The 16,734-nt window shown below is 38.1% G+C and overlaps 1 protein-coding gene across 1 annotated transcript; it reads right to left on the reverse strand.

Annotated features, from left to right (window-relative positions):
- Positions 1–24: 24 nt before the first annotated feature.
- On the reverse strand, positions 25–15,836 carry LOC131955885 (dorsalin-1). The gene is made up of 3 exons (XM_059320223.1): positions 15,100–15,836; positions 11,076–12,226; positions 25–976 (listed from the first exon to the last, which is right to left on the reverse strand). Exons 1-3 carry the CDS (start codon positions 15,569–15,571, stop codon positions 746–748), a joined length of 1,854 nt encoding a protein of 617 aa, XP_059176206.1. The 5' UTR covers positions 15,572–15,836; the 3' UTR covers positions 25–745.
- Positions 15,837–16,734: the final 898 nt, after the last annotated feature.

Here is a 16,734-nt window from a genome sequence, read left to right on the forward strand (position 1 = left end):
ATGAGCTGTTCTTTTTTTTTATTTCTAAAGTCAATGTTAAAAGGGAAAACTAGAATGTGTGTACAGTTTTTATTGCAAGCATTCTATCATATACATGTTATAAATACACATTTCATGAAATAAGTTATGCCCTTTAATCTCAACACATTGCAACAGCTTTGGTTGAATAATTAGTGCCACTGAAAAACTTCTCTTCCACACTGGTTGGGTTTTTACTAAGATAGAACTAGTCCTAGTTTTTTTTTTTTTAGCTAATTTATTTCAAAGCAAGCATTGCTCAACAATCATACAAAAGGTTCAACATAAAGATTTTGGTTTGGGATTATGATTGCAAAACACCAGGACAGCAATTGATGTAGTAAAATGTACAAGCTAATTTACAACTGAATATTAACTATCATAATAAACGCAAAGAAAACATGCCTGTTGTATATAAAGGAAGCCTGCTAGTGCTAGAAACTATTTTACATCAAAGACCGGCAGATAGACATGTTTCTATTGCCTTTTTCAATTAGAAATGTATGCTGACAGCTGTCACATTTCTAAACAAGTTCACTTATCACCAGTTTGAATTTTCGCACAAGATGTGTAACTTCTCAGATGGGGAACCCTTTTTGCTAGACAACATAGTTAAATGAAACAACGCTCTTCACATTCTTATTCTATAACAAAATGGTATAAGAGTGTATTTAGCTGTCGTGCACTACAGTAAAGCCCTCCACAAGTAAATGTCTTTCCATAGAACTTAACGACATCCACACTCGGCCACCACCATATCCTCAAAGGTGTAGTCGTATTCGATGACCCCATCGCCTTTCGAATACAGCACAGAAATCGGTTCCAGCTTGGTGGGCACGCAGCAGGCTCGCGCAAATTTGGGGTTGGTCGTGTGCATCAGTGTCTGGATGATGGCGTGCTTGGTCGGCGTCAGGTACTGGCCGATGGGGTAGAAACACCTCCCAACGCATTCATATGCCTGCGGGATGAAAAAAGATAGAATTTTTATTTTAATATAAAAAAAAATAGGCCTATTTTTATAATTTATAATACAGTGCATTTTCCGTTAAGTATTTAGAAACATGCATGTCTACACAATAGGTCGATGATCTGACTCAAGAGGAAAAAACTTTTGTGTGGGAGAAATATTTTTTTTTTAAAAATAGGACAGCTGAAAGCGGTTGGAATAATTAAAATGTAAGAAATCTTAGCATATATATTTATGGGTATGAACAGTGGCGTGACTAGGTCGGGCGTTACCCGTGCGGTAACTGAGGGTGTCTCCAACAATTTTGATTTCACACTTTACTATTTTAGCTGGGTAGTTTTGACAGTAAATTTTACTGTTTATCAAATTGGTGTCACCCCGTGCGAACCTGACCCCTACCTACATTGTGACGCTAATTAGTGTGACTATGATTAAGGGTGACGTTATTTAGGCAAAAGGACGACCCTTCGAGATAATTAAAATTCTGAAGTAGACCATCATAATTGAAAGTTCATTTGATAAGGTATTTATCACTGACTAACATTTAGAGAATGACATTGTAAATCCCACCCCGAGCTAGCTTATATAAATTACAATACTAACACACACAAGGAGTTAGGGGGTTAGCCCAAAATAAACAAGTGTTCCGCACGAATGCGTTGAAGGTCTATCTATCTGTTTTTATATGAAGCCGCACTACAAAGGGGGAAAGATCCGTTAGCGGAATTTTTTGTAGATGTTCCTTGAAGACCAAATCTGCTGTGTGTTAAATCCCTTAGTGACTTCGGTAGGGGGGGGGGGGGGTCACAATGACAGTCAAAAACCATAAAAGAAATGTGTGCGTAAAATTGGTGATTTATCAACTAACATTCATTATTGATTTGAGTTTACTGCAACAGTGTTCACTATTCGCAGACTGACACGATCCAACGGGGAGAGAGGTTGCCACACCGTACAAAATAAAGAGATCGACATTTCTTGCTATTTTGTATAGGCTATCGGTAATATTTGCTTTGAGCATTTCTAACCTGATTTAATCTACATTCTCTAAGGAGCACTTAAGCAAAACAAGAAACAAATAAAAATAGAGTTTAATCAATGTGAAGGTGAAAACACAACAGGTTATTTACAAACATGCCAAAGTTGTAGGGGAGGGGATACAGAGTCAGCATACTCTCTTACTCTAGTCTATGAATGAATGAAACGCGAGTAGGCGGCGCTAGATCACGCGAGATTAGCTGCACTACTTCCTCCAGTGTGTTTATACACTACTTCACTATCATTCGTTGAATGCTACGGTCAGATATCTATATATATAAAGCAAAGTGGTCGGGTGCCCGATAGGGCACTTCCCGGCGCCGCAGGCGCGTCAAATTTGGCACTAAGGTGCCTTATGGGGATAGAACACGAGGGCCGGTGACGGTTCGGCAAAAAGTCTACGGAGCGGGGGTCAAAACTGACCTCGACTGACCGGCGCCTTATATGGGCTATATTACGAAAAAAAAATTCCTCCGACGACCCCCCTTGAAATTTTGTGAGGTGGTAGGAGAACACCTTGGGGTGTCACAAAAAACTCGGCATATCTGGGAAAACTTCGTAAAGGGGTCAAAACTGACCAGTTGTATTTCCCTATATAATCTTTGTATTTTATAGGAAAAACAGAGGGTCATTTCAACGCAGACTTTAGGGTACTTAAGCTCAGTATATCTGGCTAATTTTTTGCATGCTCCTAGGTCAATGGCTTGACCTTTAGGGAAAACTGTCGGTTACACTCAAAGCCCTCGACGAGGGCTAAAAAGTGACCGCGAGTGAAATTCTCTTTATATGAGCTCTATTACGAAAAAAAAAATTCCTCCGACGACCCCCCTTGAAATTTTGTGAGGTGGTAGGAGAACACATTGGGGTGTCACAAAAAACTCGGCATATCTGGGAAAACTTCGTAAAGGGGTCAAAACTGACCAGTTGTATTTCCCTATATAATCTTTGTATTTTATGGGAAAAACAGAGGGTCATTTCAACGCAGACTTTAGGGTACTTAAGCTCAGTATATCTGGCTAATTTTTTGCATGCTCCTAGGTCAATGGCTTGACCTTTAGGGAAAACTGTCGGTTACACTCAAAGCCCTCGACGAGGGCTAAAAAGTGACCGCGAGTGAAATTCTCTTTATATGAGCTCTATTACGAAAAAAAAATTCCTCCGACGACCCCCCTTGAAATTTTGTGAGGTGGTAGGAGAACACCTTGGGGTGTCACAAAAAACTCGGCATATCTGGGAAAACTTCGTAAAGGGGTCAAAACTGACCAGTTGTATTTCCCTATATAATCTTTGTATTTTATGGGAAAAACAGAGGGTCATTTCAACGCAGACTTTAGGATACTTAAGCTCAGTATATCTGGCTAATTTTTTGCATGCTCCTAGGTCAATGGCTTGACCTTTAGGGAAAACTGTCGGTTACACTCAAAGCCCTCGACGAGGGCTAAAAAGTGACCGCGAGTGAAATTCTCATTATATGAGCTCTATTACGAAAAAAAAATTCCTCCGACGACCCCCCTTGATATTTTGTGAGGTGGTAGAAGAACACCTTGGGTTGTCACAAAAAACTCGCCATGTCCGGGAAAAATCGGGAAATGGGTCAAAACTGACCAGTCGTATTTCCCTATATAATCTTTGTATTTTATGGGGAAAACAGAGGGTCATTTCAAAACGGATTTTATGGCACTTACGCTCTTTACATCTGGCTCAGTTTTGGCATGCTTATAGGTAAATGGCTTGACCTTTAGGGAAATCTGTCGGTTATACTCAAAGCCCTCGACGAGGGCTAAAAAGTGACCGCGAGTGAAATTCTCTTTATATGAGCTCTATTACGAAAAAAAAATTCCTCCGACGACCCCCCTTGATATTTTGTGAGGTGGTAGGAGAACGCCTTGGGGTGTCACAAAAAACTCGCCATGTCCGGGAAAAATCGGGAAATGGGTCAAAACTGACCAGTCGTATTTCCCTATATAATCTTTGTATTTTATGGGGAAAACAGAGGGTCATTTCAAAACGGATTTTATGGCACTTACGCTCTTTACATCTGGCTCAGTTTTGGCATGCTTATAGGTAAATGGCTTGACCTTTAGGGAAATCTGTCGGTTACACTCAAAGCCCTCGACGAGGGCTAAAAAGTGACCGCGAGTGAAATTCTCTTTATATGAGCTCTATTACGAAAAAAAAATTCCTCCGACGACCCCCCTTGATATTTTGTGAGGTGGTAGGAGAACGCCTTGGGGTGTCACAAAAAACTCGCCATGTCCGGGAAAAATCGGGAAATGGGTCAAAACTGACCAGTCGTATTTCCCTATATAATCTTTGTATTTTATGGGGAAAACAGAGGGTCATTTCAAAACGGATTTTATGGCACTTACCCTCTTTACATCTGGCTCAGTTTTGGCATGCTTATAGGTAAATGGCTTGACCTTTAGGGAAAACTGTCGGTTACACTCAAAGCACTCGACGAGGGCTAAAAAGTGACCGCGAGTGAAATTCTCTTTATATGAGCTCTATTACGAAAAAAAAATTCCTCCGACGACCCCCCTTGATATTTTGTGAGGTGGTAGGAGAACGCCTTGGGGTGTCACAAAAAACTCGCCATGTCCGGGAAAAATCGGGAAATGGGTCAAAACTGACCAGTCGTATTTCCCTATATAATCTTTGTATTTTATGGGGAAAACAGAGGGTCATTTCAAAACGGATTTTATGGCACTTACCCTCTTTACATCTGGCTCAGTTTTGGCATGCTTATAGGTAAATGGCTTGACCTTTAGGGAAAACTGTCGGTTACACTCAAAGCACTCGAGAAGGGCTAAAATGTGACCGCGAGTGAAATTCTCTTTATATGAGCTCTATTACGAAAAAAAAATTCCTCCGACGACCCCCCTTGAAATTTTGTGAGGTGGTAGGAGAACACCTTGGGGTGTCACAAAAAACTCGGCATATCTGGGAAAACTTCGGAAAGCGGTCAAAACTGACCAGTTGTATTTCCCTATAGTCTTTGTATTTTATGGGAAAAACAGAGGGTCTTTTCAACGCAGACTTTAGGGTACTTAAGCTCAGTATATCTGACTAATTTTTTTGCATGCTCCTAGGTCAATGGATTGTCCTTTAGGGAAAACTGTCGGTTACACTCAAAGCCCTCGACGAGGGCTAAAAAGTGACCGCGAGTGAAATTCTCTTTATATGAGCTCTATTACGAAAAAAAATTTCCTCCGACGACCCCCCTTGATATTTTGTGAGGTGGTAGAAGAACACCTAGGGGTGTCACAAAAAACTCGGCATATCTGGGAAAACTTCGGAAAGCGGTCAAAACTGACCAGTTGTATTTCCCTATATAATCTTTGTATTTTATGGGAAAAACAGAGGGTCATTTCAACGCAGACTTTAGGGTACTTAAGCTCAGTATATCTGGCTAATTTTTTGCATGCTCCTAGGTCAATGGCTTGACCTTTAGGGAAAACTGTCGGTTACACTCAAAGCCCTCGACGAGGGCTAAAAAGTGACCGCGAGTGAAATTCTCTTTATATGAGCTCTATTACGAAAAAAAATTTCCTCCGACGACCCCCCTTGATATTTTGTGAGGTGGTAGGAGAACACCTTGGGGTGTCACAAAAAACTCGGCATATCTGGGAAAACTTCGTAAAGCGGTCAAAACTGACCAGTTGTATTTCCCTATATAATCTTTGTATTTTATGGGAAAAACAGAGGGTCATTTCAACGCAGACTTTAGGGTACTTAAGCTCAGTATATCTAGCTAATTTTTTGCATACACCTCTATAGATGAATGGGCCGTATGGAAAAACTGTTGGTCAGCATCAAAGCCCTCGAAGAGGGCTAAAAATGACTGCGAGTGAAATTCTTATTATACGAGATTTGGTCATTTGGTCTATGAGCAGGGGAGGTAACTTTTTAATGTTACAATTTTTTAAATATTTTGTATACTTTTTTAAAGAAAAAACAAAAATCATAAAGTATAGCATTGTTATAAATAGATAATTTGTTATAAATTAAGTTTTGTATTGTATTGAAATTGTAAAATTAATTGCAAAAGTAATTTAATATAATATTTGATTGATAATTTTTATGAAAGCCCTTTCAGTTCTAATGACCTTGCGAGTAATAAGTTTGCGAATATTCCATCAATTTATGTATATTAAGTAAGTACCCCACTGTATAAATTTAGGCCCTAAGCATTTAACATAACAGCCAATCACCTATTAATTAATCATTCAATTTCTCAACTTTTTTGAAAACCTAAGCGAAGCTAGGCAGTATGCCTAGTATATATATATATATATATACTAGCCGTCCCGGCCAGGCCCTGCTCTGGCTTCTGTGAAAAACCTTTCTGTTAAAGACCATTACCTGTGTGTTTAGTAATCATCATAAACCCGGCATTGCCCACCCAAACCACAACCAACCAAAACAAGAAAACGCAAACATAACGCTAACATAATTACAAATACAAACGAAAACAAAAACCTAACAACAAACCCAACCACAAACACCAATACAGACACAAAGAAAAAACAAACAAAAAAGCAAACGAAAACAAAAACCTAACAACAAACCCAACCACAAACACCAATACCAACAAAAAAAAAAAACAACGAAAAAGCAAACGAAAACAAAACAAATCCAAACGCAAAACCAACCAAAAACACAAATACAAACCCAAACAAAAAAATACAAACAAAAACGAAAAAAGAAAGAACAAAAACGAACCAAATCAAAACGCAACCACTAACGCAAACCCACCTAAACACAAAGAAAACACTAACGCGAACATAAACGCCCGGGGCGGAATCACCTGTTTTAGCTTAATGAACGACTATAGTACCCCAACTTATTCATAGTCTTTTGCACTCACTTAAACGAACGCGCCTGTTTCAATTTGATGAACAATTTTAATACTCCAAGCTTATCCGTAAAATACCTACAACATTTGCACTTGATCAATCCCCGCTAATTATGTAATTATTTTTTTTTTCCCAACACCAAAACAAAGTAATTAAAAAGTAAATTATTTTCGACTAATGCAATGGTTTTATAAAGGGAAGTAATTTTGTTTTCCTAATTTATCGAAGGGAAGTAAGTGCTATAGGACTAAATAAAGACATAATTAGAATTTTTGTAAAAGATGATATTTTTTTAAAACTTGTGTTTAATGAACATGCCGACAATTATTACTATAATTTGAAAAATGAAAATTATTTCCCAACACTTTCAATAGTAATTTTTTAGCTCATAAATTTAGACAAATGCGCACGATAATTTTCTAACACTTAAATTCATACAATTCCAACGACAAACATGCATTATATACAGAACTGAGCTTTATACATTAGATTATATATCTATATATATATATATATATATATATATATATATATATATATATATATATACTCTTACATCTACAGAACCATTTCCTAGCCCTTATATCTTTTTTTTTTTTAATTTATTTTATGGGTATCTTGATAGATGATTGTATATGTTTAAACCAATTTTCCGAAACTCAAGTTTGAAACAACGCTCTTGACAAAATTCTTCCTGCACCCCTGTCCTTTTTCTTATTAAATTAGAAGCAATTATCCTCGTCGTAGAGGCATGGGTGCCAAATACTTCAGGCCATCAGTAAGATCTTGTCAAGATAAACCCCGCAAAAAAAAGTTAACACCCGCCACATTAAAATAAGTATAAAAAGGGGGATATGACATATTAATGTTATTGAAGTAAGTGGAATTGGGACATGTCAATAATTTGCATGAAAAGGTCTGTATTTCGTCACCTTTAACCCTAACCCCTAAAGTTGCTGTGTGCATTAATGTTGGAGCTGGCAAAAAGTCTCAGGGCTTAACTTTTCGCGCGTGCACTCTTTGCATTAGTGGCGGGGCTTATCTGGAGAAGAATCCATAAGTTCTCGAATAAAAACTAGGATCAAATTTCACTAAACTCCAATTTTTAAACAGAAATTTAAATATCCATAAATTAAGCTGCTAAATTACACCTTTTTTTTTAAATCTTTATAATGCGTTGTGTTTCGTTCGTTTCATACAGATTGCCTTACAGAAAACAAAAGCTCGAAGCAAACATTTTATCTTAGCGAAAGGTCAAGAGTTGAGATTGTTGTATCGTATACGTTCCCCCACAGCTGCGTAGGGTCTTGTTATTCACTGAAACGTTTAATTCCACGTCTGCTTCTGTCACAGCTCCATTTGTTAGACGGGTTAATCTTTCAACTAGGCTGGGCATAGACACTCTAAGACTTGATAACAGAATAGATTTTTTTTAAAACTCGCATAACATTCTTTTTAAATGCAGTAGAGCTTAAAAGGGAAAAACTTCTTAAGGGGGAAGGCTCTGGAAAAAAACACTTTTTAACCGGAAGTGGTACTTTTTCTACTTTGAATTTTTCAAAAGCCTATAACTTGAGTACTATTTCAGATAGATAAATGAAATTTAACATGTAAGTAAAAGATCTAATTCTCTACCTTCTATCAAATTTTGAGTAATTTCCGTTGACCGGAATTACTAATTTACGCTATTTCCGATTTCTCAAAAAACGCATGTAAATTTAAAAAGTACTAATAATATTGCGCACTATTATGCACATTTTGTTTTGGCGTTCGCTTTGTGCGCAATTCTTTTTTCTACGAGATTCTATTCTATTTTTAAAAGTTTAAGTAATTAAAAATCATGTCTATATTCCGAGTTATATAAGAATATTAGAGAAAGTTTAGGGGAGATCACTCCCGGTTTATTTATTTATTAAATTCGAGGTTAAATGTACTGTATGAAGTCGATACATGGTGCAGTGGCGTCGTTAGGTCGGTCGGGTGTCACCCGGTGCGGCACCTTGTGGTGTCAACCCCCCCCCCCCCCCATAAAGGTGTCATTCAGTGTTGTCCGAACCAGTGTTTCTTCTAGGCATCTCTTCGGGGGCGGGGGGGGGGGGGGGCCGGCTTCCTCCCCCTCCCAGAAAAAAGTCTACCCCCCTCCCCGAACGAAATGGAATTTATATACCCCCCCCCCCCCCGCCCCCCGTTAATATCAGCTCAGCTAATTGTTCACTATCACACGTTAGGCCTATTTAACTTTTGAAAAGTGTACATTGTAACGATTAAATTTAAATGTTATTGCAATGACTAATTAAATATCTAGATTTATATCCAGATATTGATTACGATAAGTTTATAAGTAAACTTATAAATTGATCTAAAATGAGTTACAAAAAAAAGCCCAACTTTCAATTTCAAATTATTTGGTGTCTTCGGAAATAGTTAACGAGGCTATGATATTCTAACTTCTGCACTAGGTATACTGTGAATATGATACAAGCCACTCCACCCCTCTACCTTTGTTACTACATCCACTCTACCGTGTATGGTAACATGACATAATGTCAGAAGTTAACTTCAGAGCCGTCTGCTAATTCTTCAGTAACCCAAAGAACACGGTGGGAATGCCGGCTGATATTGTGAGGCTTTTTTTTCCTAAGACAACAACCATTCTAATAGACATACATTTTTATTTTCAATTGTGGTCGATATGTTTCGCCCCCCCCCCACCCCACCAAAAATATGTCATACGATCAAACAAAATTGATACCACTAAAATCCAGCTTTCTGAACACTCGATCAGAACATATTTTTCTTGCTCATGTTTTAAAATTATAAACTACTGTTTGTCTGAACAACCCCCACCTTAATCTATAATATATGCTTGTACCGACATTTATAGCTTATATATATATATATATATATATATATATATATATATATATATATATATATATATATATATATATATATATATATATATATATATATATATATATATATATATATATCAGGGGCGTAGCGAGGGGGGGGGCGGGGGGTGCGGACCGCACCGGGTGACACCATTTAGGGGGGTGACACCAAGCCAAAAAAATAGCAAAATATATAGAGAAAAACTCGAGGGGGGGGTGCAAATCGAAAGTTTGAGGGGGGGGGGGGTGCAAATCGAAAACTCGAGGGGGGGGGTGCAAATCGAAAGTTTGAGGGGGGGGGGTGCAAATCGAAAATTTGAAAGTTTGTCCCTGGGAAGGGTCTCTATGCCTCTGGGGGGGTGACACCATTAAGTGCCGCACCGGGTGACACCCGACCTCGCTACGCCACTGATATATATATATATATATGGCACTAAATAACATCACTCACTTTTCAATGGTTTTTCAAAGAATGCCTATCCGGTGAATTTGCACTGGTTAGAATTGCTTATGGTTATTTTGATGTCCATAAATATTTTTTCCTCGACTTATCAGCCGTTGCCGGCTTGGCGTTTAAGATTCAAATTAAGATAATACAAGTAATAGCTAGTCAACAGAACTCTCTGGCCAATTGAGGCTTCGACAACCCACGAGGGAAGACACATTTCAAAATCACGAACGCTGTTAGGGGTATCTAAAATATTTATGTTGATATCATACGTGTGCTGCTTTTTAAAAAAAAAAAAAAAAACCTTTTTTTACTTTTTTTTCAAGAAGCGAACAAACGTATAGTTGGGTGTTTAAAAATAATGTTCTAATAGGCGTGAGAACAAGATAGCACCACCCCCGCTCGCTGCATTCTTTCGCGATGTGTTGAAGGCTACAACTCGAGGTCACACCCGCTGGTGATAAATAAATAGGTCTATGAATTAAATGGTTAACAGCTATAGTAAAATAATAAATGGAATGCGCTAATTCTGGTTCCGATTTGGTGTATAACGATTTAATTTATTATACCTCTTTAAGAATAAATTATTTTTACGCTGATTCCGTTAAGATAACTGCGAAAAATAAATCTGAGGTTTAAAATGGGTTCATGTTAGAACATAAATCTTTTCTAGTCTAGCAGTTAAAAATAGTTCTGACCCACCTGAGAGGATATAGGGTAAATGATGCAAGAAAATAAATCAGCTATTCTAGTAGTTAAAAATATTTCTGATCGACTTGGAAAGATATTGGGTGAATGATATTAGGCAATAAATCTTAGGCTAGTCTAGTAGTTAAAAATAAATTTTGACCCACCTGGTAGGAGATTGGGTATATGATGACCATGTCGTACTTGATGCTTTGAAAATCAACCAACATTTCTTCTCGTCTGCAAAAGTTTCGCTTCTTCTTGCTCCTCCTGTAGCGCGGATGGACCCTCCCGTCCAGACCCTGAAATAAACTGTCCAGATGTCTTCTATATCGCTTTTTTGTCTCCCTTCTGACATTTCGAACTTTCAGTTCATCGATATTCTCGTCATCCGCGTCATCGTTTGAACTTGGTAATTTCGAGGTGAAGGACTCGCCACTGACAAATTGTCTGGCCTTGACATTGTCACTGGGACGTTCACTGCCATCATCAGCCATCAAAGGGTCTGAGCCGAACCCCGAAGAATCCGCCAGATTCTGGAGACTCTGGAGTTTCTTTTTTCTAGACGCGAGCTCTGTTAGAAGCTCCTGGTTTTGGAATGTTAAATTTAAAATACTGAACTCATCGGTGGTCATGTCGTCAAACTCTTCCAAATCGTGGAAAAGTTGATTTTCGTTGTCGCTGATATCATCTTCCGCGGCCTCCGGCGATGAAAGTCCATCGTCGTATGTTTGCATCGAGGCGACAGCGTTCAGCAGACCTTGGAAGTAGAGGCTCGCATTTGTGGCGGCGCTTGTGACGTTTGGATTCTGGAGAAACACAACCTCTTCTAAAGGTCCTCGCTGTTCATTGCTCGCATCTCTTTTTTCTAGTGAATGGTGAGCAGACTTTCGTCTGCTGTGTTTCTTGGAAAACACAACCAGCAAGGGTTCTTTGCCGTCAACGTTTTCAAGGAAGACTTCTGCCACGTTATTGTCACTTGCATTAACATTGTCAATTGTCACTTCCAAAACTCTGGGACCAGACACACGCCACGCCTGAACAGCTGAGGTTATGTTAAAACTTTCCCAAGTGGCGTTTGTGTTACTAATGTTTTTCGTTGTTATTAGTTGTACCCTGGGACTGCCCTCGACAAGAACTTCCGAGATGCTGACTTGATTGTGGCCGTGTGCTGTGACCTGATCCTTGCTCGAGTTATTGTTCCTTACAACGAAAAACAAACGTAGCTCGGCGTACTGGATGACCTGCTCACTAACGTCAAGGGACACGTTGAAGACGAGGCTCTGTTTGTATGGTGCCTCTTGGACAGAATCTTCACCTGAAAAAATAAGGAAATTTCAAATTTAATAAACCTTTTTCACAAAAAAACAAACAAAGGAATCTATGACGTAAAAATGTAAGTTTTGGCCAATTAATTTGATTACAAATGATTAAAACTAATCAATTACGACCAACCCAACACCCGTCGAAGTTAGTACTCAAAGACAATACTTACTTGCAGGTGTTTTGTGTATTTTTTTTAAATTAATTTTTTATTTTTAAAAAGCACATTTTTATTGACTTCGAAATTTAAAAAGTTTTTTTGTATGTAACTTTTGATGAAGTTGCAATATTTATGATTCGACAGTTGCAGAGCGTCATCGGCTCTTTTGTAATAGCCAACAATATTAACTGCCCACAAATAACTAGGCTGCAAGAGTTTACTCGCATTGCTGCAAATGTGTGCTTTAACTCTCCACAATTTGCTAAATCCCCAGCGGATTCATCTTCAAGATTTCCATCAACACCTGCACTGCCATTAGCATTAATTATTAACTCGCTTAACAAGTTCGGTTTGTCTAAAATCATAATAAAGTGATTTTTTTTACATAATTGTTGAAAATGCAGCTTGAAATACAAATCTATATTGAGCGTTTGACGCAAGCAGTGACAGCCATTTTGACAGCACGTTTGAACTTCAGCGATACGCCCAACATACCGCGAGCTGGCTAAAATTGTATGCCAGCGCCACCTGCACACTAAACAGCTCAAGCCGACGATAAGATGACACCCTACTCCCGTTGATGATGTACAGCTAATGTGTTTTACTTTTAGATGCCTCGCAAATTTATTGTGCACTCGGCTTAATGTGTGGACCTCGCGATATTTTATTTCATGAACCCCGGGTTGCGTCATGATGTAGGGGGGAGTTGAAAAATTACAACGGAGTTGTGATTTAGTTGCAAGAGCAACGGACCGAGTGCTGATGTAGTTAGAAGAACAACTAGTGTAAAAGAATATTCCTAGGATTCGCTGAAAAGAGGGGGGGGGGCATAAATGGAAGTTCTCAAAACACTTTTCTTACAAAATAAAATCACAAAAACAAAATGGGTTTTAATGAAGTCACAAGAGCAAAAAAAAAAGTATAAGCAAGACCTAATCTATATTAATAAAGCGTAAAAAGGGCCAATAACAACCGCGAAAAAATATATATTTAAATTAAATTATTTAGTGGATTCTTAAGTTCAAATGAAACAAGTGAACTCTACTTCACTTGCCTCATAGACCGTCAGGTTTGAAAGGGAAACTTTTTAAGTTCAAATACAATTAATGCTTCATTTAGGCTATTTTTCCTCAGCTGCGGTTTTGAAATAGACATCCTTCATGACTAAAAAAAAAAGTTTTTTTCTGTAATCTACACATTTTAATGACCAATTTTACAATGAAAATTAGATATTCAAAAGCTCTGGGGGTACACTAATCTGCAAAAGTTTAGGGTTCTAATTTGAGTTAAAAACTGTGATCACACAATTCCCCTCCCACACGCAATGGACATTGTGACCTGCTTCAAAAAAAATTCCAAAAAATAAATAAGTGATTGAGCGAGTTATTCAGCATCAGTTAGTTGAATTCTGGTAGAATTTTAGGAGCAGTGATTGTTGGCGCAAGGTCTCGCATTTTCTCTAACATCTCCTATGTCCAGTCCTATACCACGCAAGCTGCCACCAACTACACAAACTTTTAGAGAAATCTTTAGCCGAATGCTACGTCCAAACTATACCTTTTTTATTTAAATTCACTTTGTGGTGCTACCGAATAGACTTAAGTATACTGAATTATGTGTTTTGATAAGGGAGTCTTACAGCGACAGGCGCTAGTAAATAGAATTTTAAGGATACCCTTAAAAACTTGCTAGACGCTGAGCAAAAACTGGAAAAACTAAAAACCGTAGTTTGACCAACTCCCACACTGTTTCAGCTTAACGAATTAAAAATAACCATGCCTACTTAATGTTTAGCTATTTAGAAAGCACAGATGAAATTGAATTAAAAATAATTTTCGCATGTTGAGGAAACTTCTCAAAAATATTTTTAAGACCGGATGAGGAAGTAATAAAAACTATTGCTTAAAAAATGGGGAAAAAAATTAAGCTCATGGGATATCTTTTGCGAGGGATAATTTTTTTTTCTAAAACTAAAATGACGACATATCAGTTGTGGTGTCATCCAATTTTCCACAAAATCTGAAGTTAATGGCCAGTTTATTTATGGCTGCGGACAAAGATATCTCTTGCTGAATTCAACACAACTTGACAGTTTCACCGAGCTGAAATGCGCATCCGTATTGCGCACGTGGTTTTTTCTTCAGTTTTTCTATTCTCTCTTAGAAACTTGAAGTGTGGCTTTATGTGATATTTGACGTTCATTAATGTTGTTTTTGGAAAATAAAAAGTTTATACGATTATTTTATGTTTAAACGGCGAAAGTTCTATACAAAAATGTTTGTCAGTTGTTTTTTTTTTTTTTTTTTTTGTTGTTGTTGTTCTTTAAATTTACATGCGCTACTGAATTTTTAAGCAGTTGATAGTAAAAACTTTAAGAAGTAAGAATAGTTGCCTTAAAATATTTGTTATTATCCCAACATAATTCGACTGCTAACCTGAACGTCTCTTGTCCGTTGGGCGTCTCTGAGTCCACCCAGCTTTATTGGGTACCTGACTCAAGTTATGAAAAATAAAATTTAAATGCGGCCGCACTATCACGTCAAATACAGAGGTCACAGAAAAAAGTGAACTCTACTTCACCTGTTTTAAGGACGGTCAGGTTGTAAAGAGTATTTTTTAAATTATAAATAATTCGTGGCTTTTTATACAAACCAGTTGACACTTTGAAAATCAACCCAAACAGTTGCTTTATCGATGAGAAAACTTACCGCCATCGTGAATGTTGACAAAGCTCAAGACGACTGTATCCTGCAGAAGTTGGTAGTTGGTCCCCTCCAAAAGCTGATACAGGTGCAGCATATATTCCGGCGGTACTGCCGATGGTGAGCGTAGTTTATATCCCATCCACAGTTTTGTTTCATTATTCGATCTTCTGATTCTGCTTCTAGTTTTTAACTCACGATGATTTTCTACTTTCTCTTTGTCATTATTTGTCTCAAAAGGTTTCAATAATTTGTTTAATTTACTAATACTTTCTCTGCTTTTCGGAATGCTCGTACCATGAACTGAATTAAAATGTAAAGTATTGCTATCCAAAGTCTGACTAATTGGTATAGCGTCCCACGTGAAATTAGTAGAATAATCTCTAACACTCTGTTGGCCTGATGGACGTGACATAGAAATGTTGACAAAAATTAGAGGCGGCAAAAGTACACGAAATACGAATAGAACATTCCTCATTATGATTTAGACATCCTATTTTTAATCGCCCGTCCTAAAATTGTGTAAACAATTCTCTTGAAGTGGACATTCCGTCTTCATCTCATAGTGTAGTTCTACTCAACTTTTTTCTCTTTATATAGCGTCCGGTAAACATAATTCACATATTTTTTTATATTAAATCACCACACCATAAATGATATTGAATTTAAGTGAAAAGTAGAACCGACCTCCGGGAAACGAATCAAAATATATTCTGTTCATTTTCTGCCGAGAACCACGTGAAGAATGATAAGTGACGTCAGGGGGTTCTGCCGTACCGGGGGAGAAGCTGATAACTTCTGGAGGCCGGGGATCGAATTCAGCCCACCCCCACCCCTGCCTGCGAGATTACGGGGCTCAGTAAATCGTCCGTTATGTGAGCGATGCCCGGGGCTACGTGAGCGGCTAACTACAAGGGAACGAGTGCAAATGTATTTTCATAATTTAGTCTCACTCCTGCAGACAGGTGTGTGTGGGGTGGGGGGGGGGGGATTACATACAGGTCGGACGTGTATAATCATGGAGGTAATTCTCTATTTGTCACACAAGACGATCTCACTATTAGTGACAGGTCTCACTATGTGACTCAGATGGTATTATTGACTCAACGATGGTCTCGCTGTCTTAGATGGTATCACTGTCTTAAATGGTCTCACCATTGGACTCACATGGTCTCACTATTGGACTCAAATGGTCTCATGTTTGAATGGGATTGGGATAGTCTCATTATTTAACTCAGAAAATTTTCAATGTTTTACTTAGAAGGTTTCACCATTTGACATAGCGATGGTCTCACTAGCAGAGTTTCTTACGAGTGTCTCCCACCCCCCTCCGGAAAATTTAGACCGCCTTCCCCGAAAATATCAAGTGCCCCCCCCCCCCCTCCCGGAGAAAAATTTCTGAAAGTCAACTTCTAGCAGACACTGAAAGAACACCTTGTCTTATTCAAAAATTATAAAATAGCAGCGAATTTCAAACAAGTTTTACAATAATGTCATCTATGTTTCTTTGATTTTCTTTTACAAAAGATTTCACACTTCGGCTCCTTATTTAGCTTACTATCTCTACATAATGTATTTATCTCGTCTATATATAGCTTAACAGTTCCACATAATTTATCTAAAACACGGCCATTTATTTAA

Source organism: Physella acuta, unplaced genomic scaffold, assembly GCF_028476545.2.
Source record: "Physella acuta isolate Inbredline_101_S28 unplaced genomic scaffold, ASM2847654v3 ptg000008l, whole genome shotgun sequence".
Classification (NCBI taxonomy): Eukaryota; Metazoa; Mollusca; class Gastropoda; family Physidae; genus Physella; species Physella acuta.